This window comes from Glandiceps talaboti, chromosome 4 (genome assembly GCF_964340395.1).
Source record: "Glandiceps talaboti chromosome 4, keGlaTala1.1, whole genome shotgun sequence".
In the NCBI taxonomy this organism is placed as follows: Eukaryota; Metazoa; Hemichordata; class Enteropneusta; family Spengelidae; genus Glandiceps; species Glandiceps talaboti.
This window is the reverse complement of record NC_135552.1, coordinates 10,803,230-10,818,538: the sequence shown is the minus strand read 5'-3', so window position 1 is coordinate 10,818,538 and position 15,309 is coordinate 10,803,230. Positions and strand designations below refer to the sequence as shown.

Sequence of the window (15,309 nt, the reverse complement as noted above, 5' to 3'; positions counted from 1 at the left end):
ATTTATTGTCATTATTTCCTCGTTATATTTTACTTTTAAGTACTGTATCGGTGTAAATTCACCTTTGTAAATAGCAAATAGTAATAGTCGATTTTCCGGTTTCAGAATGCATTGTACGTCGCTATGTTATTACGTTTTCAGGGTTGTTTTGTCTTTATACCATTTAAAATAACATTTTCATCATAAAATGACGGAAAGAAAGACATGTTGACCTCATCAATTGAGTCATTCTACAGAACAAAGACTAAACGCAGGATATGGTCAGGTGACAACCATCACTGAGTAACGCATGCACCCCGCCCTCGTGCTAGAATACACGGCGTTGTATAGGAAGTGGAGTGATGCCTCTTGAAACCGGTAACAGGTCTCGTAACGTTTTAACAGCAACTTAAAATAACAACAATGCATAATGTAAACATTCAATTTATCGTAAAATGTAGAATTATTTTAAAAAAATGAAATTAGCGTAATTGGGATCGGATTTTTTTTATATTTGTTGTTTTTGTTTCAATTGTTTTGTTTGTTTGTTTATTGAACGAACCGTAGTACATGACATACACGACATACGTGTAGCGATCAACGCAGTATTGGATAATGATTTTTAAAACCCCCACAAATCATTAAACTTTTTCTTTCAAAACGTCTGTCCAGTCTATGTTGTTTTCATATGCGATAGTGGTGTACTAACCAATTCACAAGGTAGGTACTACTACCATCCACACATTCAAAAGTTGAATTTCCTCTGGACCTCTATTTACCTATGCCTGTCCTTGGGATTAACTGATACGTAATTAACACGTGCAACATTAACCTACTAAAACCTTGAAATCGTGTTGTTTACCGAGCCATACAAATACCAGTATACTGTATAGTACTTTATTTTGAATAGCTAGCTGAGTCATGTGATAACAATAAGCAGCACATGACCTGACAGAGGTTACTCTTAAGGTCATGGTGTAAAGTGCACAGAGAGGACGGTATCATGAAGTCGTTGGGGTATACTCCCCCCTTAGCTGTCCTCTTTATAGGTATATTAATTTCGCTGTCATGTCTGGAGGTGAGTAAGAGTGTTCTATCACTAATACCACGCACGGCAGACGTTCTGATAAGCACAGACATACAGATAGTTAAGGTCTTATCACCGATACACGCTGTGATATGTATATAAGTACGTGCGTTTTACCGCTTAAAACATATAGCTTTAAAGTTCCATCTTTTGTATACTACTATTAGACTTAAAAGATACGCAGTAATACAGTGATTTTGGACATAGCATATTTCATGACGTAATCTGTCTGAATTCTGCGTACAATTCAGTGACATGTATGACAAGGTCAATAAACTATTCACGTTAGTTGACGGGATCAACATTTGTAGTGACAGCGTCCATGATTATGTACGTCAGTCAGTCAGTCAGTCAGTCAGTCAGTCAACCTTTTATCCTTCTCCATTTGTAGGTCAGCTCATGTGACTCCGATGACAGGTGAGTATAATTAAACGAACCAGACAGAAGTTTCATTTTAATGCGGTCGGTGGGGGGTGGGGTTGGGGGTTGGTGGTGTCGGTGTACAGTTTTGGATATTATCATTAATTTCCAAATATGAATGCATGAAACATTTTTCATAAAAGAATCTCACTTTTCATGAATGAAAATAATAACCCCTTCAACTGCACTTCCGTCTGGTATTATAAAAATAGTGTTGCTTTTTTAAATATCCACATACCATTTTCACTTTTACATTCTGTGAACACTTGGTTTATATGTGTAATACTAAGTATGTATAAACACGGTTTTGCTTGATATGCGGTATTTATATAGTTTTGCATGAAATACGTGGGTGTAAAAGAAAATGGGAACTGGATTGTGTCTTTAAAGGTGACGCTTTGAAATATATTTTTGACGGGAAGGGGTTAAAGTCTGTCAGCTGTTCATAAGCAAGACCCACAGTCACTTGTGAGCTAGTATTCTATTCAAGAGAGGGTGGCCATAAAACAAAGGAATGGCGTTATTATGTATAAACGAATTATCATTTTTAAGTGCAAACACCCGTGGCGGTATTTTATAAATATTCGTAAAACTTAATAACGCCATTATTTTGTATTATGACCATCCTTGAATAGAATACTAGCTCACAAGTGACTGTGGCTATAACCACATACTTGACCTCCAAGTGTTACTTCAGCATGGTTACATGTAGAGTAAGACCATCACTGCACAGATCGCAATATATATATATATATATATATATATATATATATATATATATATATATATATATATATATATATATATATATATATATATATATATATATATATATAATACTATTTCGAGTAGTTGAAAGACTGTCATTTCGACTAAAATGTTGGCACATTGCTTTGGAAGACCCGTGTAGTTGACAACGTAATATCACATTCTGTCTTAAGTTACTGCTTGATGACAATATTTACTACTGTGATATTGTATCGTACTTGCCGATGTAGCTTTAGGTCTAAATACTATTTAGATGCACTTGTTGATGATTGCAGAGATAGAAAAAAGCGAAACTAAAGAATGGTGTATGTAAATGTACTGAATGTATAATAATTGACAGGCATCAGTTACCGAGCTCTACTACTAGTCATACAGTACCACACCAGAGACCGTCTATATCCGTCTTAAAGTGGCTCAATTAATTCACAGACAGTTGTGTGAAAATTTAGACATACCAAATTTATGTGTGTACATGCCTAGCCTCACCCGGATGTATTCACCAGAAAGTCTGCTATCAAAGTATCATGTGTGGAAAAAATGCTCATATTTATTATTTTCATGTTTCATGGTTTCCTTATATTCCTGTCCCAGTTGCTTTCATATTTTCGAAATCGTATGCCTATCAAGTTCAAATAGATCACATCCGCCATTGGACAGATTGACAGCGACAAAAAAAACAAGCACACCTGTTATCTTAGTTCCGCTTATAGTAAACGTTCGACCAAAATGTTATGGCGGGCTTATGTATGTATGTATGTAGGTCAGTCTATTTTGCCGATAACTTGACACAATGATTCTATTGTAAATGCCAGTCTATTAAAGCTAGAATGACCGCAAACCCAACCGGTAGTTAATAGTTCGCCGTCTTTTCATCTATATGTTAAAAATACATACCAATAATATGATCCCCTAACAGTACATGAGACCTATATAGTATACCCAAGGTTATTTTTTAAATCGAGTTTCTTTTAAATGCTTTCCGTCACCTATATGACCCCATAGGAGGAGCCAAGGAGTCGAAGGGTTAAAGAAAGAACGGTAGAGTAGGGTCGTAAGGAGGTCATCGTCTCCATATTGCGATGAATCGTTTGGTTGCTCCTATGTCATTTCTGTTTTTATAACTGATATATTGCATCTTTGTTTGATGAAAACGTATGCGGGAACACTGTCTCAGACAGAACTGTGGCTGATGAAGGATCCAACAGCCGGTCCGAAACATCTTAAAATAAGCCTTTAGGGTCAACTAAGTATCGACCCGGGGCGTATCGCCAATGTCTTCCTTGCAATAATCTTGACAAACTGGTCACTTGGCTAACTGATTTTTAAACCAATTTATTATACAAAACAAAATAATCAAGTTTGAACCAGCTTTGGAAAATGCTTCCATTTATTAACAAACTTGATCTAACAACCCGTAGTTGGTTATAGTAAACGCAGTGTCATACACTTATTTAATATTGACGGTGTTTGGAGTTCCCTTCCCTTTATTACTACTACACACATACTTATAGTTTTGAGTTCATATAATATTTTTTTTTATTTGATTGACTACCAACACATCATTGCATAAAAATCAGTGACCCACCCCTAAATGCATGCACAAAAATCAGTGACCCCCCCCTAAAAACACCGGCCCACCCCCTGTAATCTCTGTCCAGTCCCTTATCGGAACCACACAATTTTGGCCTAACCACAACAACATTGGAGGCGTTAACTTGTCTGTCAATAAATGCAATGTGTTCATAAATACCACCATTTATCTACATGCCCAACAGCGAATCAGAAAATGTTATCTGACGTGTATTCATGTTTACTTCGTTTTATATATAGTTGCAAGAGAGATGAATACTGCGATGGCAATGTTTGCGTCCCTTACAACTGTACGACTGGGTAAGTGGGGTTTATTTGTGCTCTGGGTTTATTTTGCACATTTATAATTCAAACTTACAACCAGTACATGACACAATGTGCAACTTTCACTTTTGAGAACAGTGACGTCACAGTACATTATTTAAAATCAGAAATTCAGAGTTCTGATACAGTTCCGAGGGATCATTTAGCTTGTGTAAACAATCGATAACAATGGACGTGATGACTATATAATTAAAGTGTTGTTGCTTTTTGTAGCTCTTCCATATACCTCAGCTCTCCATAGTAATTTGTAGTGGTCTGAGGTGCTTGAATTAACATAAATAATGAATCGTTTACCTTCCAACCTCTGTAGCCTTTTAGGTAAATTTCTTGGTACTCAAATTTAAATCGTCTTTTTTTCAATTCAGATGTAAGAGTACAGAATACTGTTGTGGTCATGACAACGAATGCTGTAAAGAAGCCTGGTACTATATGTGGTGGACATGGTAAGTGAAATAAATAATGTATAGATTAATTTATAAATATTAAAAATATGCCATGTGTTAAATTATTTCCGATCATACAAAAATGAAGTTTGGTGCCAATAGTTTGAGTTACTTCATAATACATCGAAGTTATAATACATACGTTAACAACTCATAGCACCCAGCTAAAGCATTTGTCCCTGCTTGGCACAATTGTGTCTATATCAAGTGTGAAAGTATACTATTGCATTTGTTTTACCTTGGTGTCTCTCAATATAATCAGTCAGTGAAATGTTACCAGTACAACAAAGCACACGTTTAATAGTCATAAAACGACTAGAGAGTAAACATATATGTTAAAATATATCTATTTCTCATTAGAATTATATAGATAATCACAGTTGTCACACTCTCATTACACCGTTATCAGCTTGCTGTTGTTAGTAGACAAATTGTTTACAAATTGACTACAGTTGGAAAGGCCACATTTTAGCCTTATAATGAAACATGTTATTTCACACCTGATATAGATGGTATAAATGATTGTGGCAAGCAGGGAAATGCTAGTGCTAAGAGTATGTGGTGGTCTCATTGTTTACTCCTGTAATACAAAGGATCTTGATATAACGTCTTCATTTCACCTTCTCATTGAGCTTTCAGACTGCATGTTCAAAACCCATCAATTTTAGTAACCCCCCCCCCCCCACACACACACACCAAACTATGCAACCATTAACCATTAACTCAGCGTCTACATCACACAATTCACCATGGTTGTTGCCACATAGCATTAGAAGTGTTGTATTAGAGTGACCCTCGTGCACAAATTCCCTAAAAATCAAAGTTCTTCAATTCACTCCAAACTATGCCGCTTCAAAGCTTATTTCTGGTCCTTTCGAGTTCAACATCTTGTTTATGAGGAAATTGTCAATCTTTTGCTTTCCCATAGAATTAACACAGTATTCAGCAGCCATATTGGATTCTAAAATGGCTAAATTTGATATAAAGAATTATCATTTAGACCTATTTCAAAAATGTGTCCAATGACCCCAGATTTTTTTATTGACTAAGAAGAGGTTGATGTTTTCTTGAACAAAGTATTAAACAGCAATTAATAATAATCTTTTATTTATACTGGATAGTTTTGTAAGCACATGGACACTACTTGTCTCTCGAGAAGTCCAGTGAGGGCCATCCCTCATGGGTTCAGTCTTCCTTGTTTGTGTTTATAAATGAGTTTATTTCTGAGGTGCATTCTATGTTTAATCAAAATAGCCATATAAAGTATGTGAGTTATTCTTTGATTTCAGGCTCCTTATTATCATTGGTGCCATAGCAATTTTCATCGTGATCTCAGCTCTCTTCTACTACTGTGCAAGATGTAAGAAAACAGATTCAAGTTTTCAAGGAGACCAAACTGGAAGCTCTAGAGACTATGAAAGGGATGATGACAATGAGAGAACACCTTTACTGCAAGACAAGCGTCCTTCTTATCATGATGAAACAGAAAGACCACCTGAAAAGACACATGCAAAGGAAAGCCCTAGTGCTGAGCCAGAATCCCAACCTGAACCAGAACCTGAAGTTGAACCAGAACCACCAAAAGATGAACAGAAACCACCTGAAGATAAACCCTTGATAGATATTGATCCACCTCAAGAGCCAAAACCCACTACTTCCCAAGGTCCTGACCCCTCTACAGTTCCTCAGGACAAAGAAGCTGCAGAAGTTTTGCAGGACCAAGACACTCCTGTTGGCGATGACCATAAGCCACCGAGCCCTGAAGGCAATGCAGCTGCTGTTGACCCAGGAAAAGACACAGATGAGATTCAAATGCAGAGTGTTCCCACAGTACCAGTGGTTGATGAGCAACCCCGGGAAGAGGAAACCGCAATAACAAGTTTACCACCAGCCCAGGGAGGAGAGACGCCAGAAATGAAAACTGAAGAAACCCCATCCTCATCACAGGAAGGCACTGAAAATGAACCTCAAGGTGACAGTGAACCCCCGCAAACTCCAGAACACACCGAAGATGTACAAGATCCACCACAGCAATCTGCAGACACAACTGAGGATGACACAGCAATCGAGCCAGAACAACCTAAAGATACAGAGGAACCTGGTGACTACCAAGCAGAAGATGTTCAACCACAACCTGATGAAGTTGAGCAAATTCCGACTGACGATGTTCAACCACAACCTGATGAAGTTGAGCAAATTCCAACTGATGATGTTCAACCACAACCCGATGAAGTTGAGCAAATTCCGACTGACGATGTTCAACCACAACCTGATGAAGTTGAGCAAATTCCGACCGATGATCTTCAACCACAACCCGATGAAGTTGAGCAAATTCCGACTGACGATGTTCAACCGCAACCCGATGAAGTTGAGCAAACTCAGACTCACGATGATGTTCAACCACAACCCGATGAAGTCGAGCAAATTCCAACTGATGATAACATTCAAGAAGGTGAGACAGGACAGCAGACAGAGTTACCTCAACATCAAACAGATGATGCAGAAGGTAAAGAAGAAGACAAAGGACATCCTGAACAAGAACAGCCGCGGTAAGATGTTGATTGTATAGGGGTATGGCGGCATTGAGCTATAACAAAATTATCTGACTGCAAGGCACTTGCCTGTAAGTTTCATACTGAAATATGGAGTCATCTCACCGACGCAGTAAAAACTAGAGGAACCTGTTTATGGGCAATTGTACTCTTGTATTTGAGGGTTTATATTTTGACCAATTATTTCATAATCACCCCTAAATAAACCAAGGGTGTCGTAGTTGTTAGTTCATATATCACAAAGCCTTTGTTAGGGTAAACTTGAAACATGCAGGCTATACAGATACACACAAGGCATGGAAAGCGTAATTTGCATAGTTCACCCTTTAAGTAGATATTCAATATGTAGCATCCTAAAGAAATGTAAATGTTTTTCTTACACAATTTCTTTTCTTCCACTTTTGATTGTAAATTCTTATTTTGTTTTTCAATCAATACTGGAAGAAGAGAACTTGTGTATGAATCTTAGTGCTTCCATGATAGTATTGTAAATGTTTTTGGAAAACATTTTTGTCAACATCTCAATAAACTTGAGAGGAAATTCATAGTTGTGGAAGATACATAAGCAGTAGGGATAATTACTAGTAGTCATTGCTATGTTCTTGAATAATTGTGAATGAATAATATGTAGAATTATATAAATTTCATTTTTCCCTGGAACACAAAAGGAGATAAGACAATTGTATTTATAAAACGTTATCTAAATCTGCTACAGTACTCCCCTATCTAATAATCAATGTATGTATATCTTGTTATATTTGATTGGATTGTTGCTAGGGATAATCCGTGACAAATTGCGTCCAATCCTCTGCAACTATAATACTACACAAGCCAAAAGTTAAAATATTCATTTATCCCTCATGACTTTGTTGTTTGGATCACTTCATGCTAGATCTTGAAAATAACCCAGTGCTTAGTCACAAGGCATAAATTGGTCTTTTGGCTTTTGGCTTGTGTTACAGTAGTATTACAGTTGTAGGACGGTCGGAAGCAATATGTCGCAGATTAGGGACAAGAACAAAGTTTTTCTTAAATTTTTTTTATTATCATGTGGCAATCATATAATTAGCACAGCTGGCTGTATCTATGTATTTTGATACGAATTATTGTAATATTTAATTTGTACCGATCTTTGTACTTCAGTTCTAACATTTACTCTTTTTTTTCATTTTGCCAAAATATTCATTTTAAACTTGTCGGGGACATGAAGAATTTGAATACTACGAAATCTTAGAGTCTGTACACCAAATACATTAAAAAATAATCAAAATTTTGAAGTAACTTTTCATACCTAATGACAAATTGCTTGTTGTTTAGCATTTTTCAGTGTATAAAGTTTTTATGGATGCATTTTTAACAATACTGCAATGTTTGTCCTCCACTTTCACTCAGCTACAATCGATAGCTAGAAGTGACAATGTTAGTCATGTAAAGGCACACATGATCAAATTAACAAGTTTGCAGTTCTTGAATATATTGTCGTATCTTGAAAGTTTCTTGAAATGAAGTCATTAACATGTGGTGCATGTGTAGTGAGCTTCTACCGCAACAGCTGATATTTACATATGTTAGTGATAGATATTGTATTGACATTTATAAATGTTCAACTTTAACCATATTAATAATATGCATGGAGTCAGTTTTTTTTACAAATGCTATATTTCTACTGACAACAAACTTTGATAACTAATGTAAATGATTACACATGCTTCAATATGCGCACTAATGTAAATGCTCATAATTTCTAAACTATTTTAAACATTTTACAAATAGTTCAATTGAAATATCAATTTTGTGCATTTTGCAAAGTAAGATTCAGTCTTACATCTGGTTTGTATATCTACATTGTGCACCAGATGTTGACAAAGGCTACCTAATATCTAATTGGCTGCAAATGATCTAGTAAACTATCTGAGGCTAATTAGTATTCATACATGTTCTTAACAATGCAGATGCTTCTGAGGCCTCAGATTGTCAAATATATAATGCATAGTTTTTATTGTTATATACTTGAATGTGTTTGTGTAGGACTGTTGAAATATGCATTTATATGATAATGGAGAAATCCTATAAAACTTAGCTTTGTATATAGACTACCAAGTGCATTGTCATAGGAATAGATTTTAATATCAATGCAATAAAGGGTTTTATGGTCTTGGTTACATTTCCTATATTTGTCCCATTTCTGATTTAATTCTGTATATGATTATTGAGTGTTTTTCAAAGATGTGAGTGAAAGTGTGTGACAGGTGCAGCAGATTTTACTGTACAACTCACTAATAATATCAAATTAAGAATTACCACCATAGAATAATGGGGTCTAAATTGTAACTGTAAATAACAAACTGTTTAAATATGCTACCATACTCCATAACTGGAAATTATAGTCCTTTAACTCTTACAATTGATTTGCAAAAACCTAGTCTTCCATGCCTTCCTGCCATCACGACATTGGTCCCTTTTGGTCACTGCCCGGGAATTGTATCCACTGAGGGTATTACTACATTAGAAATCAAGTTGTCCAAATACAGTATCGCTTCAAAGATCCACCCGAACACAAGCTAGGTTTTGTATCCCTTACTCAAACCCCATGTGAAACCTCCAGAAATGTTGCTGTCACAGTGTTTGCTTTGCCATTCATATATGTATATATCAAACTATCAACACAGCAGACCAACAAATATTACAATATGGTTGGCTTTGTGTTGCAGTGCCCTCACTAATTTTCCCTTGGATTCTATCGTTTTCTTCCATATAACCTTTTCAGATAGAGCCAAGCATTTTTTCATCAACACTGTTTTTTGAACTTCAGTTGCCTACCATATACCGATACTGATATGCACATCAATCACGGTATCAAACTGTAAGAGGGACATCAGGTAAGATTAATGTACAAGACAGAGGAATCAGGAAGACCAAAATTTGGTGGGGAGAGGGAGAATCAACCATCACCCTTTCCATCCATATCAAATTCAATGTGAATGAGAAATTTAGGCAGAATTCAGTTTCAGTCTTTATTCACAATAAAACACAACCAGCACTTTTGGCCTTCAGCATTACAGTAGGTAAATATACTCAATAGCATCTGACACGGGGATTCTTTAAAAACAAAGTACTGAATGCAGTATATTTTTCACGGTAATATTTCTGTTTATGTTGAATGCACCTAAGAAATCAAATCTTTAATCTTTTGCTTATAATTTTTCCTCAGAAAGCTCTAACCTGTTTTCTGTTAAAATCAATGCAAAATACAAACTTTTGAAACTGAGGTCACAATAGTATCTAGTCTGTAAGGTATATGCCATAACAGGGCGCCCTCAATCATTGGTCAACCTCTTTCACAGATAGACAGTGCAGGCTGGCGAGGGTGGAGCAACATGACATATCTTGCAGTCTAAATATTATCAAAAGTAAGCCATTTTAGAATCCAATGTGGCCACTGAATGCTGTGTTAACGCTACAGGAAAATAAAATAAAAGTTTAAAAAATAAAAGTTTTGCCAATTTCCTCGAAAACAAAACAGTGAACCCCAATTTTCATATTTCAAAAAGGACCATGACAAATCTTTCATATGGCTTAGTTTAGAGAATTGATCCCCATGGTGCATTCTGACATCATACAAAATTTAAACAGAAAGACGGAATGTTCCATGATTTTTCAACAACATCAATTCATATTTACAAAATTATAAAATTTATCTCCTTTATGAAAAAATGGAACAAACATTTCTTGCATTATAAACCAAAATGTCACACTATCTGTCTCATACTAAAACATACAACCTCTCTTGCATGCCACTTTTTAAAAATACAAAATATTACATTGCTCCTTGCATGCCAAGTTAAACATTTGAACCTAAGGCATGAAGAACAACTATTTCAAATTTAAAGTTGCACAAAATGAGAACACTTATTGCAGCTGTATACAGATAAGTATTATATATATTGTATCCTCTGGATCTGGTGCTAAACTGTCTTTACATTTATATTTTAATATTGTATCAATTTATTTGTACTCTTTACAGGCAGACTTTATAACATTTTCATTTAAAAAAATACCCACATGAAGCCCTAATTAAACTATAAAAATATAATGTAATGTGTCGATATACGTCTGCCATGGTACAGAAAATGTTCACCTATACTGTTGATGGCATTATAAGGACATTTTAGTAAATGAATACTAAATTACTTCATCGAATCATTTGAAAAATTATCCATGTATATCACATATTAGTTTGGGTAATAGCAAGGGCTGGTTATATGTATACTTCACTAAGTAAAATATTAACAAGTATCTTTCAAAATGCAGCAGAAATTACCCTAAAAGCTTGTACAAACTCAGCTGATGTCCCCTTAATATATTTCACAGTTTGCTGATGAGTATAGTGTACATATTTTATTTCTTGTGTCTTCTGTGTACCCTGGAACTTTATCAAGACCAGCTCCTGATAAAAGAAAAAAAAATTGAAAATAGGAATATATTTAGACGATGTAATATGGCAGATGAGCACAAAGTCATCAATGCTAGTGCAACTTTAAGATAGCCTGTTTAAAGTTACCATTCAGTGGTTGTGTTTGATACAACCCCAATAACACAATAACACAATAACACGGAGCATCACAGGCACACGTCAACAAATGGTTAGGCCTATGTAGTCAATGAGGGCGCACAGTACTAGGATATTCGAGTACAATTATGTGGTAGATATCAGTACATAGAAAACAGCTCTTTCTGATAGCAACGCTCCTGAGGCTGGTAGAGAGTCTAAGCATGCATCATTTTAATCACCAACAGTAAGAGAGATAAATAAGCAATAAAATTGCCATATTTTATACTTTGGTTCAAACTGTACCTACCTTCTATAATATTATGTAAGTTACAATAATTTGTACCATAATCCAATAGAGCGTACCAAAGTCTTGATCTGGAAAATCCCTGTTGGCAGGACACAGAAATAAAAAATAAAAAACATATCACTTCAAAATTCATTTGTAGTTTTTAGTATGAAAACCATTATTTTTTCAATATCTTGAACAAAAATTATTGTACTCACCTTTACATAACAAATTGCATCATCCAGGTGAAGTTCAAAGGTCATGTCATCTATATACCTATTCACTGGAGTGGTGTGGGTTGCTTCAATAAACGTCTCATTTGCATAAATTAGCTGAAAATAAAAGAAATGTACTTTTTAGAAGTAATTTCAATAAGGGTGGCCTTAGTTATTCTATGTTTATCATTGCAACACCTTAAAAATGATGAGTCAGTCGGTCAGTTAAAAATAAAATAAAAAAGTAAAAAAAGGGAAATGTATGTGTACATGTAGATTATACTTCAATTCATATACATACTTTTAACAGTCTGAATGACTTAGTAATGAAAACTAATGTTAGAGTGGAAACTGTGGACCATTTGTTTTATCAAAGGTCCCAACTTTCTGCAATAAATAATAACTGTCCTTCAGATTGCCCTTGTAGGATTGCAATCTTACAATCAGTCTAACCCTACCATAGAGGGCATCATTTGTTTTTATTATAGAAATATAGGGTCAGTGGGGGGGGGGGGTCAGTGTTTTTGTTAAAGATGATAAGTAGGTAATATCTTAGTATATGTCAAAACGTTTCACCAGATTTCACTTTTTGACAAGTGACATAATAGACCCTACATTTGTTGACACACTGAGTTTGAATCTAAGGAGTAGTTTGCACATATCAATATGGATCTTTCTTCCCTAAACATAACATAGTTTACCCCCCAGGGAGGTACTCACACAGTAGCGGGTATTTACAGATGTATCGTTGTTTTGACCCCCTTTTTCAACTCATGTAGACTTTTGATTCTTGATTTTTTTCAGCATTGTGTAGAGGTTTGATCACTTCTTTGAACACATATTGTTGCATCGGTGCAGAAAGGTTGTATCTGCTGAGCAACTGTATCAGCAGATACGACCATACTGCACTGACGCGACAATATAGTCTTTGACCCAACATTTTGGACAATGTAGTTTGTACGTTGCTGATATTCAAATTTTTCTGAACGTTTTAAAAAAACGCTTGTAATTTGAATCCACCAGGGTACACCTGTACCTGTTATCAAGTTGAGTACCCGTTGGGGGTGGGGGTGGGTGGCAGTGTGCCCTCTAAGCCAATTTGACACACAATTTCTAGTGATGCACCAAGATTTGCACTCTCCTATCTCTTACTATGCGGCAATCTGATTAAAATCTGATGTGGTGAAAGCGTCTAAATGCTTTATTTACCTCCATTTCCATTGTTTTGTGTCATTTGGAAGGCGGCGATCACTAGGTACAAAAACAAACGACACAAAATGATGGAAATAGCACTAAATAAAGCATTTAGATGCTTTCACCACATCGGATTGTAATCAGAATGACTACGTGGGCGACTCATCAGAAACCCATTTTGACTTGTAAGTTGTATCAACAAAATTTGGCTATCATTAAAGGGCACATAGGTGGGTGGTGTTACCTCCTATAAGACCCTATATATATATATATATATGATGGTTTACCTCGTACAAACACTTTTGGCCACCTTCTTGGCAATTATCATCACCTGTCCATTCTTTTATCTGATCTACAACTTGAGTTTTCACTGATATGCAGCTGATAGCGAAAGTCCTGGTAGTGAAAGAAACAAAAACATACCGTCCAATTATTACATCATTTAATATTTAAAATTGAATATATAAAAGGAAACAAACAAAAATAATATTGTTACAAAGAGTGACGATCTTTTTTTTGGTAGCGACTAAAATCCAAAATGTTTACGCCCATCTTTCGTTCTTTACAAAGGTTTTAATCATGGAAGTAGAACAATGGTTCTACTTCCATGGTTTTATTTATAATATTGTCCTTTTCTGTTTAGTTATTTGTTGCTGTGTTTTTCTTTTGAACATTATGTAATTACCTTAAAGCGGATAAAGCTAGTAGTGTGACGTCTATAAGTATAACACACGCATAGTTCTACTACACAGATGCAGTACTGTAGAGATTTCGCAGTACCGGTAAATGCGAAAGTACGCGTGAAACACGCAAAACGTAACGGGGCCGGCGGCTAGCGGCTTCTAACGTTTTCCCGGTCCCTGCATGCGAATTTTGGATGGCATACCTCTTATGGCCTAGGAACCAACTTGACGAACACAAATACGTGCCACCATGAACTTCAACGACAAAGTTACAAACTATTGACAACTCAGCATGTTAGTCGCGTGATGGGATTGCGATTAGATTGATAGTACATTGCGAATTACATAACAATTATAAATGATAAATAATTACTAATACTTACTAACTTAGTGAATAGAATAGTAATATTTCAAATCTACTATCTAAACAGCTTGGTAGTCGAAAACGGAACATGGAAAATATTATGGCATCGACTCGAGTTGGCACGTCCCCCGTCTCCAGGTGACAAAAATTGAAACAAGTTGTAGAGAAAAAATATGATTGAAATTATGAACCCAGGCAGGGGATGAAATTAAACTCATTGACCATTGAACAATACAAATATATTCTTCAGATTTTGACTTACCAGTTAATTTCACATTGTGCGTGCCATGGGTACGGCCAAAGAGTATATGCAGTGCGGAATAAAACAAGAAAACAAAATGGAAAAAATCCGGACTTCATTTTAGTGGTTTCCTCAACAGACACAATTACAACTGCTTAGATTGTTTATAACTGCCATTGCATTGAGTGCACGCATGTACCGACATCGGATGATTTGCGGTGACCTTTGAGGAGGGCAAGGTAGCCTTGCTGTTTATTTTGGTTGTTTTTACCCCGGGTTTTTACTCACAGCTGACGTCGCAAAACCATGTTGAAACTCTCTAAAATTGTATTGAACTTTAAAAAGTACATTTTCTCTTCAGCATTTATATATAGTATGTGTTGTTTCTTGTGAAAAATGTAAGTGTAAAATGAAATGGATGATCGATTACAGTTACCCGAGGGTAAGAACCTAAAACTGAACAGCCAAATCGCCTGATCATCAGAATATGGAAATTAGTTGACCTCTCTCGTGACCTAATCTTGTCTGTCGGGTTTTTCTTCTAAACAAATGTTCTAGTTGTATCTATAAAATTAATTAATGTAAAGTCTGAACGAAATGAAGCTATATTT

The 15,309-nt window shown here is 35.7% G+C and overlaps 2 protein-coding genes across 2 annotated transcripts; one reads left to right on the top strand and one right to left on the bottom strand.

The window, feature by feature from the left end:
• The first annotated feature begins 936 nt into the window (after positions 1-936).
• Positions 937-9,278, top strand: LOC144433844 (uncharacterized). The gene is made up of 5 exons (XM_078122225.1): positions 937-1,057; positions 1,458-1,483; positions 4,085-4,144; positions 4,534-4,611; positions 5,901-9,278. Exons 1-5 carry the CDS (start codon positions 983-985, stop codon positions 7,162-7,164), a joined length of 1,503 nt encoding a protein of 500 aa, XP_077978351.1. The 5' UTR covers positions 937-982; the 3' UTR covers positions 7,165-9,278.
• A 982-nt stretch (positions 9,279-10,260) lies between these two features.
• LOC144434525 (uncharacterized) lies at positions 10,261-14,898 on the bottom strand. Its single transcript, XM_078122985.1, has 5 exons — positions 14,720-14,898; positions 13,698-13,806; positions 12,220-12,333; positions 12,023-12,101; positions 10,261-11,610 (listed from the first exon to the last, which is right to left on the bottom strand). Exons 1-5 carry the CDS (start codon positions 14,815-14,817, stop codon positions 11,519-11,521), a joined length of 492 nt encoding a protein of 163 aa, XP_077979111.1. The 5' UTR covers positions 14,818-14,898; the 3' UTR covers positions 10,261-11,518.
• Between the last annotated feature and the right edge of the window lie 411 nt (positions 14,899-15,309).